Source organism: Labeo rohita, chromosome 3 (genome assembly GCF_022985175.1).
Source record: "Labeo rohita strain BAU-BD-2019 chromosome 3, IGBB_LRoh.1.0, whole genome shotgun sequence".
NCBI lineage: Eukaryota > Metazoa > Chordata > Actinopteri > Cypriniformes > Cyprinidae > Labeo > Labeo rohita.
Window position 1 is genome coordinate 22,967,500 of NC_066871.1, and position 25,508 is coordinate 22,993,007.

The 25,508-nt window shown below is 37.5% G+C and overlaps 1 protein-coding gene across 1 annotated transcript in view; it reads right to left on the reverse strand.

The window, feature by feature from the left end:
- The window catches only part of grin2aa (glutamate receptor, ionotropic, N-methyl D-aspartate 2A, a), a 181,354-nt gene that overhangs the window by 63,152 nt on the left and 92,694 nt on the right, over nucleotides 1-25,508 (reverse strand). The window contains exons 3-4 of the mRNA XM_051105723.1: nucleotides 15,003-15,595; nucleotides 2,162-2,276 (exon numbers count right to left, since the gene is read on the reverse strand). Coding sequence (XP_050961680.1) covers nucleotides 2,162-2,276; nucleotides 15,003-15,595 — 708 coding nt within the window. The remainder of the gene's footprint in view (nucleotides 1-2,161; nucleotides 2,277-15,002; nucleotides 15,596-25,508) is intronic.

Consider the following 25,508-nt stretch of genomic DNA (forward strand, 5'->3'; position numbering starts at 1 on the left):
AATAGCTGTAGTATCACTTTTGATCATGCATCCTTCCTAAATAAAAATCTTACAGAACCCAAATATTTCCACAATACAAATTAATATAGTAATCCTGCAATACTATGATATATATCATATATCTATGATATATATCATAGTATATATATCATAGTATGGTACCATGACTAAGTATCGACAACTAAACAACAGTAACAGTACAGCATGCATTGTACTACATGTCACGATTCAGTGAGATACAGCACAATATCATAATTGGATTAAGATTAAAACTGCAAGTGAGAGAAAGACTGAGTGTGGGGGGGAGAGAGAGTTAATCTACGGTATTAGTTTCAATCTCTCTTGTGCGGTTCATTTTACTTTTGTCCAGTGCCGCATCTCATTGAATCAGCTCTGACTACACTGAGAGTCTGCTCTTATTTGGACAACCTTGTTCTTCATGAAAAAAAAAAAAAAGATGTAAATTAGCACATAAATACGAACATCAAAGAAAACAACACAAAAAATGAATTGCGATTGTATCGGCATAGCTCTAAAGGAATTGAGCCTGGTTTATTCTGAAACATGTTAAATTGGCGAGCTGCATTGAAGCAGTAGAACCACTTTTTTAATTACATGTCGGATGAGAAAATGTGCTTTTAATATTAAGTTACTTACTGCAAAAAAATGTTGAAAAGTCACATGCTTTTACCTAAACAGTCTATCTTTTGTACACAGAGTCTAAACAATTTTATATTTTCGAACAGACTTTTTAAAAATATATTGTGCGAACATTCTATTAACGTTATAAGATTGAGTCTGCTAGTAAATTATTATTATTTTTGAGCATTTTTGCCTTTTTTTTGATAGGACAGGAAGCGAAGTGGGAGGGATCGGGAATGGTCCTCGAGTCAGGATTCGAACACGGGACACCCGAAGCGCAAAGATGCTGTATGTCGGTGCGCTGCCCACAAGGCTATCGGCACTAAGTTTGCTATTAAAATATTTTGATGGTGTATAATAATGAAAAAAATATTCTTCTCATTGCTGGTTCAACTAATATTTTCTCCACTGTGCCATCTAGTGTTTTGGAGAATAATGCAAAGGCGAAAGTTTCAAGTTTAAAGTGCTGTGAGCTACACTTATTAAAAAAGTTTCAAGAACTAATTTAGTCCTATTTGTGTGATAAAAATGACTTTTGGCCACACATTCATTTTTTGAAGACACTGAGGAGAATTTGGATAATGAATGTTGTTGCCACCTATTATATTTAACTTTAAACACTAATACTACTACATTGTCCCAAATGAGCTGAACGACATGGGATGCATTTTATAACCAACTGATGAAACCTCAAAAGTTTAGCAGACAGTCAAAACAGCATGAAAAATAACACAAAATAATAGAGCCCACAAGAACACTTTAACATCAGATGAATAATGAAGTCCTAAATACCTTAGGGATCTAATTTAGTGTGTTTTATCCTAGCGTAATACAAACCCAGTATCATATCTGCAAAACAACTGTTGTTTAATGAGCCATACGTTGTTATATTAAGACAGACCACCAGTATTACAGATTCAAGATGTTTTAATATTAGTGATGATCGTCACGCTCGCCCAACAAGAGATCAAAAGGCCTGATGGGAACAAATCTGTCTTTTGCCGCATGGACGTGTATTCATAACCGAATCCGTCTCTTAGTGCGAGCCTTATTCTGTCAATTAGACTCCCACCGATATTGACTGATTTGCAGAGCGAACTCCACAAATCAATTTCTTCCATTGTTTTGCCGTTCCAATTATTCCTTCCGCTCTGGTTTCATTGAACTGCATTCTCTACTAGAACAAAAAAAGGACACGCTCATCCAAGATACCTGCTCTAATGCACACGTGTGTGTTCCCGATCATGTTTGGTGTCGGGCTGGATTGCGGTGTAGAAGGAAAAAACAGGGCCTAATTACACCTCCGAATTTGCAGACTCTGGCAGTGTGCGTCTGAGGTAATTACCGCACTGACACACTTTTACACCGTTCCAGGGTGTAATTAAGATGGCGGATTCATGGGTACTAATATTGTGTGAACAGTTCTTAATGACGCTTTGCTTGGAGGAATTATAATGAAATTATAATGGCGGAGTTAAGAAGGTCAGTTGTTTTCAGCAGCGGCACGGAGCGTCCTTACCTTTTCCCACTCTCTGTCCTTGTTCAGCACGATCACAACCAGTTTGGGATGCACCTGGTAACCGTCCTCGGTGAAGGACAAATCTCTGCCATCCCAAGTCACGTTCATCATGTACCTAGAGGAAGCAGAAAGCTCATCAGGTTCAGAAATAGAGCAGTCAGGTGACACAAATCTTATCTGCTGCAGTAGGCACGAAAAGAGCTTTTCATCCTAATGATGTTCATTCTATACCTAAAAGATCAAAATAACATATGAAGGTCATTTTCAACATGCAAGCAGACAAAAAGAGGAATTAATGAGCCATCTGAAGACTAATGACTGACCTAAATCAGACGTCACATTAAGCGAAGATGAAAAATCTGCCCGAGTTATTATTAGTATCCAATGAAATCTACATGAATCACTACTATTCTTTCTTTTGTCTCTATCTTCAAAGAAATAGAAAGAGAGAGCACGTAGACGTAAAACAGAGGAGACCAGTCTAAGGAAACATTCTGGGTTCAATACAAGCTCTTTGATATAATTTGTGGCAATATGTAGATTACTACAGAAATTAATTCGGACTCATTCCTCAGTTTCTTTGTCATTTTTTTGGTTACAGTGCATAAGTAAATCGGACCAGTGTTCCGGAAGACTGGGAAGTATAGCTCATATTTTTGGGGAATTTCAACAAGCTGTCCAGGGACCACCCAGAGGTCTACAAAGTGGTGCTAGTGGGTTCCAGAGAAAATTTGAAAGATTTTTTTTTTGTGTGAAAGTTAACATGTTAACATTTCCGTTTTGTTAAATTTACCATAACTCATAATATTACTATTTTATTTATCAGAATAACAATTTCCTGATAATTTATTCACTCCTATGTCATCCAAGATGTTCATGTCTTTCTATGTTCAGTCGAAAAGAAATGATGGTTTTTGAGGAAAACATTCCAAAATTTTTCTCCATATAGTGGACTTCAGTGGGAATCGACGGGTTGAAGCTCCAAATTGCAGTTTCAATGCAGCTTCAAAGGGCTCTACATGATCCCAGCTGAGGATTCATTTTCTTATGTTGCAAAACAATGTCATTTTCTTAAAAAAAATTAAAATTTATATACCAATTAACCACAACTGCTTGTCTTGCACTAGCTCTGCAATGCATGTCTACGACTTCTGCATTACGTAAACACACTGGAAAAGTCACACATGGTTCATTTTTTGTCTGTGTTCTCCGGTTCAAAAGGTAGGGTAGGGCAAAAAACTCCAACATCACTTTTTACCATTGTTTTACCGTTTTTTCTAAAGTGCGTTTTTTGGTCGGTACTTCCACCTACGTCACACGTGACCTTTCAAACACGACTACGAAAAGCGTGAAGTCGAACTAGTGCAAGACGAACATTTATGGTTGTCACAATCTCTAGCAGGAGTGCCCATGAACTCCTCTAGTGGGCACTCCTTCCCAGTCTTTTGCTACTCCACCCCGGACTGCAATTCTCAGAAACCCCTGCCTAGGAACCAATTACAGACTCCTCCCAGTGTCAATCAGGAGGACTATAAAAGACGCACACTCACATACAGACATTACTGACCCTCCGGAGTGAGGGTCAACAGTTTCTTGAAGTGCACTTCTGCGTCATCATCCTATGACCACACAGAGGCACTGTCATCATGGAAAGAATCGGCACAAAGGATCATGGGGGCCCGAAGTGTCCATCAGTTGTACCCTTCAAAATCCTTCATTCCGAAGAGCCCTTCGAAGTGGTCAGTTTTGAGCACTTCGGTTTGGAACGACCCTCCATGACTGTTTTCACTCCGAAGTGCCCTTCGGAGGGTGATATATCCTGTTTGGAACGCACCGTGAGTATTGAATGAATGTTTATTAGCCTGTTTTCCTACTTCCCGTGTTTCTTTCCATGTTTTCCTAGTTTTGATTCTAGACTGTTTCCTTGATTCTGATTATTACTGCCTGCCCTGACCTTTGCCTATTTTGTGATTACTCTTTTGCACTGCTTTGGATATTGTTTTTTGCTGCTGTTGGACCACGTCTGTTTTTACCTCACTTTGTCTAATAAAGCATAAAGCCTTGCATTTGAATGCCCAACACCGTTGTCACAACTCTCACGTTACAATGGTTAAACAGCATATAATTTTTTTGTTTTTAGAAAATGACCCATTGTTTCACTAGATAAGACACTTATCCCTCAGTTGGGATTGTGTAGAGCCCTTTGATGCTGCATTGAAACTGCAATTTGGACCTTCAACCCATTGATCCCCATTAAAGTCTACTATATGGAGAAAAATCCTGGAATGTTTTCCTCAAAAACCTTAAATTCTTTTTTAATTTCTTTATTTTTTTATTTATATTTATTTTAAATATTTTTTTATATATTTATTTTCTAGTTTGAAGTCCTTGGCAAAAAGATTTTTTTTCTTTCCTCACAACATAAAGAGTGTTGTTAAAACCAGATGGGCATTTTTACGGAAAGTAAAACCCAAGTGAATAGAGTCTGGATCCTTCTTTTTTCACAATGCCACCATGTTCCTGTCATATCACTTTAAAAGCGATAAACCGAGGAACACGTTCTGTTGCATTGCCACTTTTCACACCATGTCGTCAGGCCTCCCCCAGAGACCCGAGTGGCAAAACACCGGCTGACACAAACACATCAGACTGCCCTTCTTCCTCAGTAATTACGACCCAGCCATTTTAACGAACACTGTGACACAGTATGGCCTGGTGGTAAGTTTTATGCCGCAGTACTGCCAGGTGAGCAGAATTAGAAGTGTGGCACGATGATCGATTTATGAAACGGGCCTTAGTGGGCGGCTAGTGACTGAATGGCAGTGCAGCTTGTTGAATTGATTGGGGTCCCATTTAGGGGGCGAAGCGAAGGCCCACTCACCCTAGATATATCGCTGAATCCAATTACATCAGACTGCGGGAGAGGAAGAGAATCGATAAGCTCCGCTCTCCTCCACTACAAGACATGTTTCCATTCACACTGGGCTCCCTTATTTATTTTAAACCTTCTTTCATATTTTACACCTCAGCCTGTTCCCTTTGCTGCCGCTAAGACTGTGAACTGTGGATCACTACACTGGTCACACCTGCAGAGCCCCTTTTACCAATTACTGAGGAAAGCAGACACTGGACACAGTGTGTCAATAGAGCTTTAGGTTCTCAGCAGGATCGCAGGAGTGTGAGAGTTGTGCTCATTAGCTTAGTATGTTCTGTCACTGCTAGACTTGTGGTGTTCGGACTGGAAGAACCATAGTGACAAACAGCAAAAACATGTGGTGGGGGAAAAAATGGAGGGAAAGGGAGAACTTAATGAAAGAAAAAGATTTGCATATGGAAAATGTGGCAAAATTGATCTTGAAGTGCACTAGACATGTTATGCCCATTTCAAACAATTGTTTTGAAACAAGTGGACATTTAAAGGGACTTGTATGGCTTAATATAATGTAAATGATGTCTCTGAAATATGTAGTAGAAAACCCATGAAAGATTTACATTATTTTAAAAAAAAACACATAGTTTTATTTATTTTGGACTATCGGAGGTGACATTATTTAGATGACGTCAAATGGTTTCACTCGGTGAGCAACTGGTGATATCTGTTGCTATTTTTACCGCAGATAAACAGGTATCACCAGCTCACCAAGTGCAACCATTTGACATCATCAAAATACAGGCACCCCCATAGTCCAAAATATCTATAAAAGATATGGATTTTTTTAAATAAAGTAAATTTTTGCATAGGTTTTCTACTACATATTTCCTCCTTTTCCTTTTCTAAAAGTGTTTTTTTTTTTTAAGATTAATTCATTTTTTAAAGATTAATTTTCATTTTGTTTGAGGGTTAGATGATGGCCAAAGTAATCTAAGCTTAAAAATATGGGAAATAAGCATGCATAATTGTGTATCCAATACTGGTTCATATATATATGACCCCAATATCAACTGATACCAATAAATCTGTGAAAAAAATATCTGTAATATTAGCCAATAACTGAAATGGTACATCCCTAAATTTATATTTAAAATATACAACAGTATATTAACCTATATAGTACATCCCTAAATAAAGTTTAAAAATAGAATGCTTAAATTATAGGTTACAAAAGGTTAATAGGTCAAAAAGTTGTCAAGAAGTGTAAATTTGATCTTTTGCAGATCATTTATTTATTTACACTGCCCTCCAAAAGTTTGGAAACACCCTAAAAAAAGTGGGATTTTTAGACAATATTGGCATGAATCTTTTTTTAATTTGTGATAATTTTGCATGGATAAGGGACAACACAAACTACGAAAAAATATTTTATTACATAAACAGTTTATAAATAGAAAAAACGTACATTTTCGATTCATCAAAATATCCACCATTTGCAGCTATTACAGCTCTGCATAATCTGGGCCTGAATTCATTGTATTCTAAACTTAATTGGCAATTAATTGTTAGCTATTAATAGCTATAAAGCTATTAAGGTGTGCTGACCCAAAAATCTTTTAAAAACCTGGGCCAGGTTTTAACCAGTAACCAGGCACTACAGCTGGCAAGGGGGCGTGTCTGACTTTGACATGTATATATTGCCATTATTATGTAATCAAAATGAAACTTATTATTGCTGGTCTTCATTTTTGTGAAAAAAAGAAGTGTACAGTGCCTCTGACTGCCCCACTCTGCCCTACATCAGCAAGACAACTAGACCCAACCCAGCAGACCCTCCAAGAACACTTCCACAACGTCGCAGCAACCCTGTACTTCATGGACAAGAACCCCAGCTCACTTCTCCCTAATTAAAGTACATAACAACCCCTGACCCATGCTTGCTCACTGTGAGCCCTTCATCAGAGTCCTCATTACAGCAGGTGTGCCCCGAAAGGGCTGCACAGCTGCTCTGGGATCATCCAGATTAAAATAGGTGGGTGGTACAACTGGCCTGAAAATGTGCACAGCACTTTATATGTGGTCAAACTGAAGTAGGCAGCTGCACTGCAACCGGCCGAGTGCGGATGAATATAACAGTTCCTCGTTAGGCATTTATAGTAACGGGGTTGACACTAATGAGGGCAGGCAAGATGTTCCCTATGCGACATATAGAATTTTTCAGTCATTAGAGAAGCAAGAAAATGTTCCAACATGAAGTTAGTTAATTTGCGGGGAGTCTGCACTTCTCGAGCCGAACCCACTTGCATGACGGAACACGTAAATGAAATCAGCTCTCCCTTGAGTAATCACTCCGGATGTGATATACAAACAAATCCAATCCTTTTTCTGACACAGGTATCTGTGCAGTGCTCAATCAATGTCATAAGAGAGCATCACATCTGTACGACAATACCAGGACAGCTGGGACTGTGGAGGTCTTTTCACCTGGGGCTCATGCAGACGTTACACAGACCCAGGGAATGGCAGAATGAGTGCATGTGTAAACCTGCGCTACTAAGTGCATCTGATACAAAGTGGGGCACGGCGAACCATATAAGATAAAATATGCTCCTGACAGCACGTGTGAGGAGAAGGGAGTGACTGGTGGGTCTGAGTGTTTGTTCTTTCTCCTCTCCCTTGAGGACACATTCAGGTCAATTAAAGTTCGTCCAGCCAAAGGTTTTAAAATAAAAACATGACCGCAACACGCTACTGTACCTATTGCCATGCTTGCATAAAAAATTGATTCTAGACCTTATGGATATGGAACATACAGTAGATATAAATGTAAACCCCTGACCAAATCATTCCACTATATTCAGTGAAGCAGTCTGTGTGTTCTGTCTGAGTGCCTTTATTTCAATGTAGACACAAGAAGAGAAGTAACAGTCCAATAACCATTAACCATCTTACTAGTGTCTTAAAGGGGTCATATGATGCGATTTCATGTTTCCCTTTGTCTTTGGAGTGTTACAAGCTGTTCGTGCATATATAAGTAAAGTTGCAAAGATTAGAGTCTCAAACTCAAAGAGATATTCTTTATAAGAGATAAGACTTAGCCACGCCTTCCTAAAATGGCTCATTCAAACACGCCGCCACGTCTACGTCACGGTGTGGGAAGATTTGCATAAAACCTCCCAAATGTATACGCAAAGAAAGAAGGTGTAACTTTTATTCTCGCTATAGTATTGTTGCAGTGGCCGCCATGTTGTGGAGACGCTGTGTGTTGTTCCAGAACAGCACAACGTAAATATTCAAGTGTGTGCAGCGCATTTTACGGAGGACTGTTTCCTGAACATGGGACATGCCGGCTGTGCACACTATAAAGTGGGACAATTCCAACTTTGCAAGGACAGTCTGCCGCTTCTGACTCACAGCCTGTAAGTACGATTTCATATTTAAAGAATTTGCTACTGGCTATTCAAACGCAAGTTTTGAGCAGTGTGAATGCATACATCGTGTTATGTTTACAGTGCAGCACGACGCAATGCAATGTGTAAAAAGACAGTATGAGTCATTGTAATTAGTAATTATGTCCTCACTGGATGCAACAAATGCCTCATTTATAATGGGTTTTATTGTTTTTGTCTCATCGCACTGGGACACGGCATTACAACATGGTAAAGGACGTGACATTTCCCTCACACAAGTTTTTCGGCCAATCACAACACACTGGATAGCTGGCTAATCAGAGCACACCGCACTTTTCAGAATGATGAGCTCTGCAAAAATCGATGAGAGCGAGTTTAATTTATTTAGGTCTGATGGGAAACCCAGAGAGGGTTGTGACTGGATAGTCTTCTGAAGTCTGGGCCACTTTTTGAGTCTTTAAAAAACAATGCTTTCTTCACCATAAGGAGGACAGCAGAGGCTCAAGAGAGTTATTTAAACCCAGCTCTTTATAATGCTTCCCATTGTGCTGCTGCCTGCCAACTTAAGTCGCTTTAATGTGCTGTGATGGCCATATAAAAGTATTATTTCTACAGGAGCTCATATTTCCCTTCACTCTAAGCCACAAAGGCTTTGAGGAGAGGGTACAGCCCGGGCCCTTTAAGGCCAAGGCGCCAGTGACATCACAGATAACCCTCCCCACATGACCTGTTGCTACTGCTTGGAAATACTTAGGCCGCTTCAGCTCATATTCCAGCATTATAACTGCCATAAGTCATATTTAATTTTGCCCATGAAACTTCCAAGTAATAGCGGTGACTCCTGTGGCATTGCCCTCTGTGAAATGGTGTTTTGTTGGGGGTGGTCAGATTGGCTCCCATCTCAATGGGAGTGTTTAAAGTGCCCTTTATTTCAGAAATGTATGGTTCCAGAGAGCACAGCTGACAGCTACCCTTGGTCCCAAGCACAGGGGAGGAGGCACACTGGACTCGCCGTGCCTCTCCCCTGTTGACAGGTAATTTCAGTATTCGTCACTGATATATGAAGGCTAAATTTTGCTAAGGTCTGCTTTTCATAGCACTTCAGACGACAGCCTTAAATCTGTCATAAAGGAAAATTTTGCTTGGGGACCACATATTTCACCCAGGCTTCTGACACTCAATTTTAACAAGAGCATGAAATGCAGAGGGAGGTTCACTTGCCAGTATTTTTTTTTTCTTTTACCCTAAAGAAAAATGCTGTGCCAAATACGTTCCCGATATTCACACCTTAAATATAGATAAATATAGATAGGATTTTCTGTGTCATTTGTTAACATTAGTTAATAAAAATTAAGAAGTATTGTTCATTCTTAGTTCATGTTAACTAATGTAGTTAAATAATGTTAACTAATGAACTAATGAACCTTACTGTAAAGTGTCTATAATTTTTTACTAAAACTAAATCAGCAATAATATTATTAAGATTATAAGAAAAATGCATTCTGAGTCATTCTAAATTATGAATTTGAAAGAAATGAATACTTCCTGAGCCATATTAGAATGATTTTTTTATTGTTATGTTAAATTGTAATATTTTACAATATTTTTGTTTTTACTGTTTTGATCAAATAAATACAGCATTAACATAAGAGACTTCTTTCAAAAACATAAAAAAATCCCAAACATTTAAACAGCAGTCTAAGTACATTGTAATTTAAATTATTAAATTTAATTATTATTAAAATTATAATTTAATTATTGCAATTATTAAATTATTCATTATATTTATAAATAATATTATAAAAAATATTCTAAACTATATTTACTCTATTATATATTATATGTGACCCTGGACCACAAAACCAGTCATACATTGCGTGGGTGAAAATTATAGATTTTTCTTTTATGCCAAAAATCATTAGAATAGTAAAGATCATGTTCCACTTAACTTAATTTCTGATTAGTAATATGCATTGCTAAGAACTTCATTTGGACAACTTTATAGCCGATTTTCTCAGTATTTAGATTTTTTTTGCACCCTCAGATTCCAGATTTTCAAATTGTATCTCGGCCGAATATTGTCCAATCCTAACAAACCATATATCAATGGAAGGCTTGTTTATTCAGCTGATTTATGTAAATCTCAATTGTAAAAAAATAGATCCTTATGACTGGTTTTGTGGTCCAGGGTCACATATGCTTTACCTAACTTGCTATTGTCTTAAATGTTTAATATATGTTTAAATTCTGTCAAAAAATGGCTAAAACTTGTTTGGAATCTTTCAAGTCCAACTTTAGAAGCATAATGCCTATTTTTTAATGATTCATTTATCAATATAATTCTATTTGTTAAGACATTCTAGATTCTATATGTCTATTATAAGCCTATTATTAGAACATTAACATTGTAATTGTATCATTAGAAAGCTACAGAGCATAAAACTCAATTTTGTTTCTGGGTCGCAGTGACTTAAAATGACGGAGCAGTGAGTCTAAATCTAACAAAAAGAAAATCTAATATTTACATGAACATTTCAGCATGGTTATTTCGTGGGAATTATTCAGTCGAAAGAACAAGGTCATGTTTTCAAAGAATCTCATACCTTCCATCTAATGATTTACATGCCTAAAAAGTCTAGAATACAAAAAAAGATCTCTTGCAGTCAGGGCACGAGTCCTCTTCTCTGCTGGCTCTAGTAGAGCCCGTCTCTGGCCAAGCCTTTGACCATCTGTGCTGAGACTATCAGGATTAATGTACCCTAGACACCAGGGTGAACGTGTATCTCAGGCAACACCGCTCCACTGCAAATGGGGCAATTCAGCGTGTCTGCTCAGCACTGGCAGGTTCTACAGAGGCATATGGGTGAGACAGACTCAGGACTGGCAGCATGCAAGCGGGGTGCTGCAGCCGGCTCCAACGCAGGAGCAAAAGGAACAAAAGCACCGGGCTCATCAAGAGCACTTTACATTTGGAGAGCTCTCCAAGCACATTAGCAAAGTCTCCATGTTGTTCTGCCCTGTGTAAAACATCATTCATTAAAAGCACAGGAGCGCTGCACTATGCTGCGCTGCGCCGTCCCGAGAGAGTTTGAGAAGTGCAGCAGTACCCACCTCTGGGTGTCTGGCTGGTGCTCTGCAACTCCCTAAAAACCTCCCTTAGCGTTTTCCCGTCTGCCCCCCTCACTTTATCCAACCATTAACTTTCTCAAGAACGCAGCTTGCGCTGAGAAATATATTAGCAGGATGTAACAATAAATTTTGCATATGCCCGACCCATGCCTGTTTTTCATAGACCTCTTGGGTTGCTTTTTTCCACCCGCTGGTTTCCTTTTTCCACCTGACTGACCAAAAACTGTATTTGCTTACATAAACAGCCTTCTTGTTTCCACTTTATAAGTGCATGAACAAGACAGACAGAAAACCAACAGACACACACAATAAGCTGGTATCATTCCCTCACTGACTTGTTTTTGATAAAGCAAAGTCACAGCTTTCAAAGTGCTCCCATTTTATCAGGACATTCAAATAAAAAAGCTTTTGATGCTCTTGAATGTACTACATCTCAAGTGTCTTAGCCTGATGTGTGATTACAAAGCAGAAAGAAGCAAATTAAACAACTTTCACCACATTCATCTCAATAAAATTAGTTAACCAATGTGTAAAGGTCAAAAATAAACAGTTTTTGTTTTGTTTGTTTGTTTCAAGAAAATAATACATTTACTCAGCAAGGATGTATTCAAAATGTCCTTTTTTAAAATATTTGTAAAAAAATTTACCAACCCCAAACTTACATATAAGGACTATACACTGTTGCACGTCCTGATTTTGATATTTTGTTGACCCTGGAACAACATTTTAATCCAAAAATTTAATTTTGACCACATCCCTACACCTAAACCTAACCTTCCCCATGAGTAATCACTAGAATTATAGGAAATGATAGATGAATGACACTGATGTACAAGCATCAAACACTGATTGTAAGCCTGAACTTCACAAACATTATAAACTGTTTTTTTCAAATCTGATTGGTTAATCACAATGTTGTTCCAGGGTCAACAAAGATGTTGATCCAGGAACATGTCATACTTGGTAAAATCAGGTTCTGCATACATGGTCCTGGCTCTTCCAAGCTTTGTAATGGCAGTGAATGGCTTTTGATATTTTAAAGTCCAATACAGTGCATCCATCCATCATAAAAAGTGCTCCGGGGGCTTAAAGAGCAAGTCATATGGGTTTTGTAACGTAGCTATCCTTCAATGTAAACAGTCTGCAAAGTTGTTAATCAAAATAATTTATGATAAATAAATATATTGTCTCGCAAAGACTAGGTCTGCAGTGATGTAGGATGATTTTTAAATGATTTTTGAAGTTGAGGGAGAAAATACAGAGTTTTTCAACATACCCTAACTGTCTTGAGCCAGAATACACAGTTCAGGCAGAGCAAGACAAGACGAGCGTTTGGGATTAGGTTGGGAGAAGTATTTAAATTGTATTTTTTTAATGAAAATAACAGATCGTTTCGTTATATAAGTCCCTTCTTCATCAGCTGGAATCGTTTATAACCGCATTTGGGATCATTTGAAGCCGCATTTAAACTGCATTTTGGAAGTTCAAACTCAGGACATATCAGTCCATTATATGGAGAAAAATCCTGAAATGTTTTCCTCAAAAAACATAATTTCTTTACGACTGAAGAAAGAAAAACATGAACATCTTGGATGACAAGGGGGTGAGCACGTTATCTGTAAATTGTTGTTCTGGAAGTGGACTTCTCCTTTAAGAGTCTACAGTTTGGCAGCTAAATCTTTGGTTGTGGGCACGATTCGCTTGCATAAGTGTTCAAATGTTTTTGTCAGTATGAATGGATTGGAGCACTATATTATTATTTTGGTGCAGCCAGGGTTGCCAGGTTTTCCCAACAAAACCTGCCAAATTGCTACTCAGAACTAGTCCTTAACAAGCCCAATCTTGTTTTGAGGGGGTGTAAAATACACGTTTTTTGTTGGGGTTCCCCTGGTGAATTTGCATTCCAGTGCGGCTAAATACAACCGTGGACTCGGCAACACTGATGGCAGCACTCGCTAACTTGCTCAAGCACTCCTCTCTGTACCAATCACAACAGGCTTGGCCAGCTAACCAATCAGAGCAGAGTAGGCTTATGGAAGGAAAGGGGTTTACAGACTTTATACTCAGAACTGATTAAACTAATCGTTTCGAAATCATTGAGAAATGACTCTATGTATAAATGTATATTCTAAAAAAATTACAATGTTTTCTGACCTTAGATGCATTTAAACATGTTGTAGGCACTTTAAAAACACCATATTAAAAACTTTATAAACCATAATTTCTAGTTTCCATTAACTGTCATACATGGTTCATGCGAGAGTGGCATTCCAACGAATGACATAGGATATAGGCGTACCGTAAGCTCCGATGAGAATATGCTAGTCTCGCGAGAGCTAAGTTTTGTTTACAGCAAAGGAAAACTAGTTTCCTCTCTCCTCCGACATTTTTCTTTACAAATCCTTGTTTTGTACTTTTAATTTGTGTCTGGTGTTTTGTTTTGTTTGCTTGTTTTGGAACACCACTCTCTTGTGAACATGCATTGACAGTTAACCAATCACAACACATTTCGGTTTTCGGAAGGCGGGCCTTCATTAAACACAGATGTAATCAAGCCATTTGTGCCAGGCTGGGAGAAATGTATTATAATAATGTAAATTATGTTAAAAATAATGCATTTTTTGAACCACCAAGCATGAAAGCATGTTCTAGTACACCCCCAAAACAAAATCAAGACTTTGTAAAAGAGCATAATAGGACCCCTTTAATAATAAAGAAATAACAAATAAAATGCATTAAGAGTGTCACAAAAACCGAAGTGGCCTATACTTGTCGCAGTTTTTTTTTTTTCTTTTGTTTATCTATTAATTATTTAAGAGAAATATATTTCTTGTCTAGCCCTATTTATTTTATTCCTTGGGTGATGCGACAATGTGTGCATCCTCATGGTCTATTGTTTATGCTGCTATTTGCGCATATAAATCTAACGCCCTAAAAGAATAAAAAAGCTTTGTTTGTCGGCCAGGAAAATAATCTAAACGAACAAAATGCTGTCTTTATACATTTCTCTGAAATTCTCTATGCTGCACGCAAATTCAGGATAACTCAAAAACTTGCGTACACAAGCTCAGACCTGACACGAGATTTGATCGTAGCAACCGCTCACATCCATATTGATAAATTCCAAGTTTTGCGTAGAAACGACGCCCAATTTTTTTGTTGTACATTCGTTTTATAAATGAGGCCCAGTAGGTCTATGATTAGAAAAGCTGAGACTTACTTTTGCAAATGCCCTATATGTCCTACATCACTAACAGAGACCTCTTAGGTTTTTCCACCTTTTCCTTTTTCCACTTGAGTGATCAAAAACTGTGTTTTCCCACATAAATAGCCCTCTTTTTTAAGTGCAGGAACTGGATGGACAGGCTGTTGACAGAAAACACTAACATACCACAGACAGATAATAACCCAGCTCTCATCCTTCACTCACTTGTGCAACGCGCTGGGTGGCAACTTGGTTTTCTCCATTTGGCCATAGCAGCTGGTTTTGGCCTCCGGGATGTCCCCAAACTCTTCCAACATGGCTGCAGCTGCTGTGGTTATAATCCCAAGCCCATCTCGAACCCGTGCCTCAAGAGGATAGTCCCAGTCATCGTAGGATACAGAGATCATTCCAGAGGGGAATGAATCTGGAGTGATTTCTGGGTTACCAGTGGTCAAGCTGGGCACGATCCAGATGTACCCGAAACCGGTCAGGCCCAATGATCTGGCCTCCTCCAAGATGTAAGCTGCTTCGTCTTTGGAGCAGTACAAGAGGATGACTGGAGACTGAACTTTCTTCAGCTGGATCTGGGTCCTGGAGTCCCCGTCTACGGCATCCAGGGTGATGGTGTGCTGGAGGTCCCAACCGACAAAGCTGTTGTCAACCGTGGTCTTCAGAATGGCAATGAAATCCTGGTAGCCTGGGAACTTGCTGGTCACTATGGAGAAGACGTGCCAGTCGTACTCTTCCATGATGTTGAGCATGAGCAGCGCCTCCTGCTGGATGGAGGCCCCAAACTGGAAGAATGTAGATTTCACATCCTGTTGAACAAAGAAAGATAAAAAAGTACTGTCACAACATGATAAATAGAGTTTATAGCTGTCAGCATTAAGGATGCACAATATATCTGTAACATTTTTGTTATATACAGTTGAGGTCAAAAGTTTACATACACCTTGTTAATAAATGTTAATTATTTTACCAAAATAAGAGGGATCATACAAAATGCATGTTATTTTTTTATTTAGTACTGACCTGAATAAGATATTTCACATAAAAGACGTTTACATATAGTCCACAAGAGAAAATAATAGTTGAATTTATAACAATGACCCCACTCAACAGTTTACATACTTTGGATTCTTAATACTGTGTTGTTACCTGAATGATCCACAGCTGTGTATTTTTGTTTAGTGATAGTTGTTGATGAGTCCCTTGTTTGTCCTGAACAGTTAAACTGCCCGCTGTTGTTCAGAGAAATCCTTCAGGTCCCACAAATTATTTGGTTTTTCAGCATTTTTGTGTATTTGAACCCTTTCCAACAATAACTGTATGATTTTGAGATCCATCTTTTCACACTGAGGACAACTGAGGGACTCAAATGCAATTATTAGAAGTTTCAAATGCTCCCTGATGCTCCAGAAGGAAAAACAATGCATTAAGAGCCAGGGGGTGAAAACTTTTTGAATTTGAAGATCAGGGTAAATTGAACTTATTTTGTCTTCTGGGAAACATGTAACTATCTTCTGTAGCTTCTGAAGGGCAGTTCTAAATGAAAAAATATGGTATTTAGACAAAATAAGAAAAAATGTACACATCTTCATTCTGTTCAAAAGTTTACACCCCTGGCTTTTAATGCATCGTTTTTCCTTCTGGAGCATCAGTGAGCTGAAAAGATGGATTTGAAAATCATAAAGTCGTTGTTGGAAAGGGTTCAAATATACTGAAAAACCAAAAAATTTGTGTGACCTGAAATATTTTTCTGAAGAACAGTGGGCAATTTAAATGTTCAAGAAAAACAAGGGACTCATGAACAGTTACCACTAAACCAAAAAAAACAAAAAAACAGCTGTGGATCATTCAGGTAACAACATAATATTTAGAATCAAGCTTATGCAAACTTTTGTACAGGGTCATTTTTATAAATTCAACTATTATTTTCTCTTGCGGACTATATGTAAACATCTTCAGTGTGAAATATCTTATTCAGGTCATTACTAATTAAATATAAATAGCATTCATTTTGTATGATCCCTCTTATTTTAAACTCTTATTATTAAACTTTTGACCTCAACTGTATGAGCAATAATCACGAGTAGCTATGCGATATGACTGTATGTCGGCACGGCTGTGGTTCAGCCATAGGTAATCACACTGTGTTTATTTACTGATTTTTGTCCTTAAACCAAACAGTACCGGCTCTTGTCATAGGACAACTTTTTTACGAACTTTTTTGATCCACTAATGTTGACTACTATATATATTCTCTTATTGTTTCAGGTAGAATTTTAATATGAGTGCATCACTAATAAACTTCAAATTAAAAACACAACATCAGTTCAAGTTAAAAATAATTCCCTCAAATAAATACACAAGTACAGCCAGAATAAAGAAACCATACAAATATTTCGAGAGCTCTGAACTCAATATTACAGACTGACAGAGTTAACAAAAGTTAATAAGGTTTTTTATTAAAATGTAACGAGACAAAAAGGAAAAAGAAGAGCTTTTCTGGTTCTTTAAGTCCTTTGAGATCCATCTGATACATGCAGCTCTGGCCTTGATGAACTCATTGTCTAATCATAATGATGCCCCGAGCCAGTTCTTTCTGACTGAGCAAATTCAATCCTCATGTGCGTTCAGAACTATTCCCTCCAGCGTCCCACAAGTCCACAGCTTTAACAGGCCCTCTGAGGTACAAAAGGCACAATGGTTTTTAGATTCATACTCGTGACTTCAAACTTTTCACTCATTTTATGAATGAGAAAATGGGAAGCTTGTAAAAGGAAAACGTCATGCTTTCATTAACCTTCTCAATCATGCAATTTTTCCCATCACCAGTTCAATGACAAACCAATTACTGCAGCCTTATAAATGGTAAATGAAAGCTAGCCAATGACTGAATACAGATTTAAGATGAGGCATCTGTCTTTGTGTTTATGTGTGAATGATGTCTGTTGGAAACAACATGTTGTGAGTCCACATGTGTTGGGAGAAGTAACGTTACACTTAGTTGTTTCGGTATTTTGGGGAAGCTTGGCTTGACATTACCAATTTCACACACTGGGGAAACTAAATAGACACTGGTGCTGCAAAGTAAACACATGATAACTGTGGATAACACACAAGCATCCACAGCACAAATAAACACAAATCTTCTTTGACCAAAACCGTTATGCTACCTTTCCATCTGGCCTCCCAGACAACACTCAGCCACGTCAATATCTTCAAACGCCATATCAGATCTTCTGCCGCTCTTTGTCGATCTTCTCCTTCAATGCCAGCCCAATATAACACATTCATTAAAGCTGCTTCTGATAGCCACACTGATTATCTTCTGTTTTTGTGACGGACAGTTAATGAAACAAGGGGTTCACGCTAGAGACGCTTGATTGAGTGCTCTTTGCAATAAATGTTTATTAACCAATCGGTGGGCTGGTAAAAACAGCTTTGTCTGCACCTATGCCCATTGTTTCTGCTAGATTTAATAAATGCCTTATGGGCTGTTGAATGCTTGAATCTGATTGGTTGTGCAGTTATTTTCAGTGAAATGCATGGCGAAAGTAGTTCCAGCCAGGTCTTGACCACATTACATGTCCATATCACATCAAATGATTTTGGTTATTTCAAAGGTCTACAACAATCTACAACGTCAAATTCATTAATAACTGCATCAGTCTGCTATTAATGGCTCAAGCCTCCATTGCTAGGTCTAAAATGACATTTAAGAATTAGCAACTGAGGCGTTGGATGAAATTAGTAAGAAATTAGTCCTAAATGCAAGGACATAAACTTGATGAATTTCTTGAAATACATCATCTGAACAATGGCACCTAATTACATTTGATAAAACAATGGCTTTTGCAAATGTTGCGCAAGAGTGGCACTGTTATGTGAAGTGGCGCCGTGAGAATAGACACATTTGCTTAAGTGATGGATGGATGACAGGACAGTCCTAATTTATTTTCACTGCCTCACCTTGGAAAGATTTTAATTATTCTTCAAAGGTTATCATGATGTTATCTTACAGTGGCACAGTACTGAGTGGCAATTTCTTTTCATTCTGATCTGGGGATGGCAAAGAAAATGGAGCAGATTGTATTACACATATGGAATAATGGAAAAAAACATTAATCAGCTTGAGCTGCCTGCTCCCCACAGTTGTCCATCAACTCTTGAAGTGCAGGGTTAAGAAAATATGACCCTCGTAATAATCGGTCCAATGGACGCCGCGTGTGTGGGGTGAACATGTAGATTGTGCGGAGTGAGCACTCGTTGACCTCATTCTGCAGATGAACTCAGGAGATGATGGAGAGAGAGAGAGAGAAAATGTGAAAAACAATGTGTTCTCTTTCTGCAATAAGGACGAAACTAATAATTACAAAGTGAGAGCAAGGAAAAGAAATAAAAGAGTCTGATGGAACGTTGATTTGGTAATTAAGTAAAAATAAGAGATTATTTTATACATCAGCAGAGTTTGATGTGTCCAAATATATTATATTATATTATATTATATTATATTATATTATATTATATTATATTATATTATAATATATTATATTATATTATATTACATTATATTAGTTGTGGGGATTTTTCAGTGACTCTTTCTATTGGTTACATCATTACATGTTTATGAGTTTGCCACTGAATCATTCATTTGAACAATTTGCTCAAAAAAACTGATTCGTTTGGAAATGAAACAAGTGACTGTCTTTATTATTGACTCACTGTATCAATTACTTAATCGATTCATTTAAAACAATGATTCTGCTTTGGCTTCAGTTGGAAGTATTTTCATTTGCAGAGCAAATTATATTATATTATATTATATTATAAAATGGATAGTTCCGGTCCTTGATTCTGATTGGTTGAGCCGCGTTTAAAGCCGTTGTAAATTACTCTACAAACATACACCTTTGTTTATGTTTGCTTGTTGCTCGACAACCACTTTGTTTCAACCACAATTGTTTCTGAGGAACTACATTGTTTGGCGGAAGAATAATGTTTTTATTTATTTCATTACTCTGTTTATTCTGTTTATCATTGCTCTGTTTTATTTTGTGAAACCTTACATGGAATAACCATTCTATAAAAGCAATAACCCCTGTGAAGCCGTGGTTTACAGTGAATTTATAACAGCTAACAACTAACACCCCTTAGCTGTTATAAAGTCACTGTAAACCACGGCTTCACAGGGCTTATTGCTTTATTATAGACTGTCACTGTGCATTAGTTGTGGTAATTTTTCTGTGACTCTTTCTGCTGTTACATCAATACATTTTAAGAGTTCATCACTGAATCATTCATTACAATGATTTGAAACACTGATTCAGTTGGAAATGAAACAAGTGACTGTCTTTAAATGCCTCACTGAGTCATTTACTTAATCGATTCATTTGTAACAATGATCCTGCTTTGGCTTTATTTGGAAGTATTTTCATTTGCAGAGCAAAATAAATGATTTATATTATATTATATTATTATATTTAGCATAATATAATTGTATAATTCAAAAATAAATTATAGCCACAACTGCAGCATGAAAAGTATGATTCATAAAGTAGATTTATAAAGACTTTGCATTGTTGCCTAAATGTAATTTCACAGCCAAGCACCGAGTGTGACATGAAAGGCATGTGTAATCACCTTCAGAGGTGTGAAAGAAGATTTGTGTGCATTTGACTGGAGCGTAGCAATACTAGTTTCTAATTTCCCACCCGCTTTCCTGAGGATCTGCATCATCCCTGCCTGCCGCTGAGCTTTCTCAATGCCATTTTCTTCATATAACAGGATGCCATTACCAGCCAGAGGCGATAAGGTTATATTGTTTGCTCAGAAATAGGAACCATGCTGTATCATATTTCGAAGCAGATCTGAAAAAAACAAGATTTGGAGTGGAGATATTTCTCAAAAGATATCGCTTAAGATCTTAAGACCTTCTGAAGTTCCCCGTTGACTCCTTTAGTGAAGTGACACTGTGTTTTGACATCAATCATTCTGCACATCTTTCATCTCTTAAGGACTAGTGTTTTTTTCTAATTGTGATGTAAACAAATCTTAATTGCATCAAGCTTCACAGCACCACATCAAAAACACGTAATTTTCCTTGTGTTCTCACACTGTTTTAAATCAAAAAGCAGACGACAAACTTGACAGACCGAATGTGTTATTTCTGAAAAAAACCAAATGCAATGAATCACATCAATAACTGCTAAGATCATCTGAGGTGCTCTTTTGGCATCTCAACAGCGTGAGCTCTCAGACACATTAGAGGCATTTAGATCTTTCTATTTAGAAACAATCGCTAAGATATTCAAATCAGAGCATATTTAGCAGCAAGAACAAGTGGCTGCAATTTCTCTAAAGCACTGGTTGATGGACCATCGTGCCTGATTAGACCTCCAGTATGAGGAGACGTGATCCGCCAATATAGGTTGGTGTCGCCATCTAAGCGAGCGATGAGAGTGCATGTACATAATCTACAGTAAGTATGCCATTTTGTATGTGAGTCAGTGTGTGGATAATCTGAAGCGCTTCAGAGGGCCGCCTCAGGGGTGGCCGGCATTATCCCCACAGCTCATGTCATTCCCAGCAGCAGAGCAAACACTGCACAGTTAGTCTAATAACACAACACAGAAGAGCCACACAGCGCTAACGCAATCACAGCGCCCGGCCCGGCTCCACTTCGTTAAATTCTGACTTTGTAAACTCTATAAATTGTCAATTCACTTTTGATGGAGTGGTACGCCACCAAGCAGCATAATGGTGTTGCTGCTAATGCCAATTTTTTGCACCGTTTTTCAAAGCCTCGGTCTCAAGAGCTGCTTCATGAGCTCACAGAGCTCTTAGTGAATAAAGCAAATGAGTGGAGCCAAAGGAAAAAAAAAGAGAGAGAGAAAGAGCCAGGCTGATATACACAGAGCAGTGCAGCAGCCAAAGAGACAGAAATGAACTTCACCATCTGTCCAACCTATGCTGAAGAAATTCTGTCCCAAATATGAAACTGCGAGGTTTCCGTCTTTTTTTGACAAAAATGAATTTCCATGACTTGTCCTCCAATTTATGATTACTGCATAAGTCATTTTAGAATTAGTTTATAAAGATTTCTGGCACACTTTCTGTGTGTGTCAAATCCCAATACATGAAATGAAAATACATTTGAAGTCAAAAGTTTACATACATCTTGCACAATATGCAAAATTTTAATTATTTTACCAAAATAAAAGAAATCATACAAAATGCATGTTATTTTTTATTGAGTACTGACCTGAAAAAGATATTTTACATAAAAGATGTTTACATACAGTCCACAAGAGAAAATAATAGTTTACATATGCTTGATTTTTAATGATTTTTTTAATTAATTACCTGAATGATCCACAGCTGCGTGTGTTTTTTTGTTACACTGCCAGCTGTTCTTCAGAAAAAAATACTTAAGGTCTCACAAATTCTTTGGTTTTTCAGCATTTTTGTGTATTTGATCCCTTTCCAACAATGACTGTATGATTTTGAGATCCATATTTTCACACTGAGGACAACTGAGGGACTCATATGCAACTATTTACAGATTTTTCAAATGCTCACTGATTCTCCAGAAGGAAAATCAATGCAGTAAGAGCCGAGGGTTTGAAAATTTTTGAATTTGAAGATCGGGGTAAATTTAACTTATTTTGTTTTCTGGGAAACATCTATCGTCTGTAGCTTCTGAAGGGCAGTACTAAATGGAAAAAAACTTTTGAACAGAATGGAGATGTGTACATTTTTCTTATTTTGCCTAAATATCATTTTCTTTATTTTAATTTAGTATTACTCTTCAAAGCTACAGAAGATACTTACATGTTTCCCAGAAGAAAAAAAACAGCTGTGTATCATTCAGGTAACAACACAGCATTAAGAATCAAGTGTATGTAAACTTTTAAACGTGGTCATTTTTATAAATTCAACTATAATTTTCTCCTGTGGACTATATGTAAACGTCTTTTATGTGTAATATCTTATTCAGGTCAGTAGTAAATAAAAAATAACATGCATTTTGTACGATCCCTCTTATTTTGGTAAAATAATGAACATTTTGCAAGATGTATGTAAACCTTTGACTTTAACTGTACGTCCAAATCTTCTAAACATTACGTACTAATACCTACAATAAACAATGAGACCAGGCTGTAAAACTCCAGTTATTTGTGATTCACTGGATAAGGAAAAAAAAAAATTCGAAAAATGTTACCTGATGAAATATTTACGAGCTTTGCTCCTAAAAAAAAAAAAAAAAAAAAAAAAAAAAAAGGTACATTCATTATAAAGACCAGAGTTATAAGATTTTATTAATTTACATTAATTTAATTTATTAAGCCAGGTCTAGAAATCACTGATGCTCATCACGAAATATATACATATATAAATAATTCTGTGATGCGCTTAAGAACACAATATGCCAAGCGCACATCATTATAAGGACTTTGCATATTGATTTCAGTTGCTTGTGAACTAAAGATGTGGGTGATGCTGGAAGTTTAAATGAGATTTACCTTCATTTTGGGCCACTCAGAGAGAGAAATAAGCTGTTTCCTGTCTCACAGTTCAAATTAAGCTGAATAAAAATAAGTCAAGCCTAAAAAAAACAAGAAGAAAAAAAAAAAACTGGAGCATCAGCTCCTTTTGACTGTGTTTATTTTAGCCAAAATCAGTGTAGTAATCAGGTGGTAAGCAATGACTGGTTGGTCAATTCTCCACTTCCTGCCCTACAGACTGAACATTTACTCTCCCTATGATTTGGAATCTCATTAAATTCCTTGCGAATCCACTTTGCAGGGCACTTTTAGGTGAACGTACCCAGAGCCAGAGCACTGCACTGCAGCACCGCCGTCACTCGTTACACAACTCCACAGGATCACAGTCTTTCTCTCTGTTTTCCATTCATTCAGTGCCTTTTTCTTTCCTTATTCATTCTCTCCTTTCATCTCCCTCTGCTCCTGTCTACCTCTCTTTATTTTATTTTTTTTCTCAGTACCCTCTCTCTCTCTGGGCTCCGCACACGAGTGTCCCTCCTAAACCCACCTTATCAGCACGTGTGATTGATGAAAAAGGGGAACGTGTGCTGAAATTCAATTATACTGACATGCTGGTGACAGAGAGAGAGAGATAGAGGGGGGGTGGAGAAAGAGAAACAGAGAAAGACAGAAAAAAAACAGTACCGTGGTGAAACGTCACTCACCGAAGTGCAATTAGCTCTCCCGTGAACAAAAGACGTGATTATTCTCTTTAAGATTACGCCTGAAAAACTTGCGATAAAAAGGTTCATCACTTTGTGTGTCTGGGAGAGAAGCATTATTTATGATCCTGTTGTAACAGACTCTTTTGAATATTTAATGAAATTCCTTCTCGATGGTTGAGCAAAAAAAAGAGGGGAAAAAGATAGAGAAGATCGGTGGAGGTATAATGAAGAGGGTCTGTAAACCCCTGGATGCTGCGCTCTGAGTAATGACTACGCCACTGTTTCATGAAGTGTTCATTACATAACTGTCATGAGTTTCTCAAAAACAGATTTTGCAGATCGCTCCCACAGCCTGAGGGGCATGTGACTGACAGCTGCCTTAGACAATAAAGTGTTCACCTCACATTACAAAGTGAAACACAGATTACTAACCACATTACCATCGAAAGAACCCTGTATAAGGGACAACGACTGACAAACCGTCAATGGTTCTGTTTTCCAGCAACATGTAATCCACTCTGAACTTCAAAAGCAAAATGCAGTAACCAAGAGAAAAAAAGGGTTTTAGTATAGGGATCTAACGATGCACCCAGGGCCAGTTGAAAATCACAGAGTCACTTGAGACCAGGTTTTCACAGCAAAACCCCCACTTGCTACTCAAAACTAACCCAAAACTAGCCCAATCACGCTTCGAGGGGGGTCCCCCTCGGGGGGGATAAGATACATTTTTTCGTCAGGGTTCCCCTGGTAAATTCACATTTCAGGGGCTAAATATGACATTATTGGGTCCAACTTGGACACCAAAAAAAAAAACGCAGACTTGCCAGCACTGGGTAGGTGTTTATATGAATGTATTTCTGAGGGGAACTGACTGTCTTTAGAAAAGTTTAGATGGTATTTTCTTTTCATCTGCATATTAAAGTAGTGTTTATAAGCACAGCGCTGCTTTGTTCACAGCATTAACCAAGAAAACGCTGTATTGCTGCTGTTCCGTAAGTGCCACCTGCTGTCAGAGAGTGAATTCATGTCTCTTTCATTTAGAGATGTTTTATGTAGGATTTCACAAAGCTAAAGTCACACCATTCTGTTTTTGCTTCAAATGATGAAATTATAAAATACAATTCAGATTGAAAATTACTCATGCTGAATGTATCTTTGTTTGGACCGTAAATAAAATGCAGTAGTTGCCTCTAATTTTAAATATAAAGAGCACAGACAAAGCCTTAATTTGTTTATATGAAGATATTTCTTTTGTTTGCATTAATAATTTTTTTTATTTATTTAATTGATTTTTTTTTTTACTTATTTATTTGACCTATTTTAATTTCTCACAAAAATGTGCAGCATTTTATATATATATATATATATATATGTGTGTGTGTGTGTGTGTCTGTGTGTGTGTGTAAAAAGCAATATAAAAGGACATCTTTTCATTTATAATTTGTCTCAAATCTCATTTTGTTAAAAAATAGTGAAAAAAAATGCATAGTGAAATCAGTATTGTCAATCGTATTGCA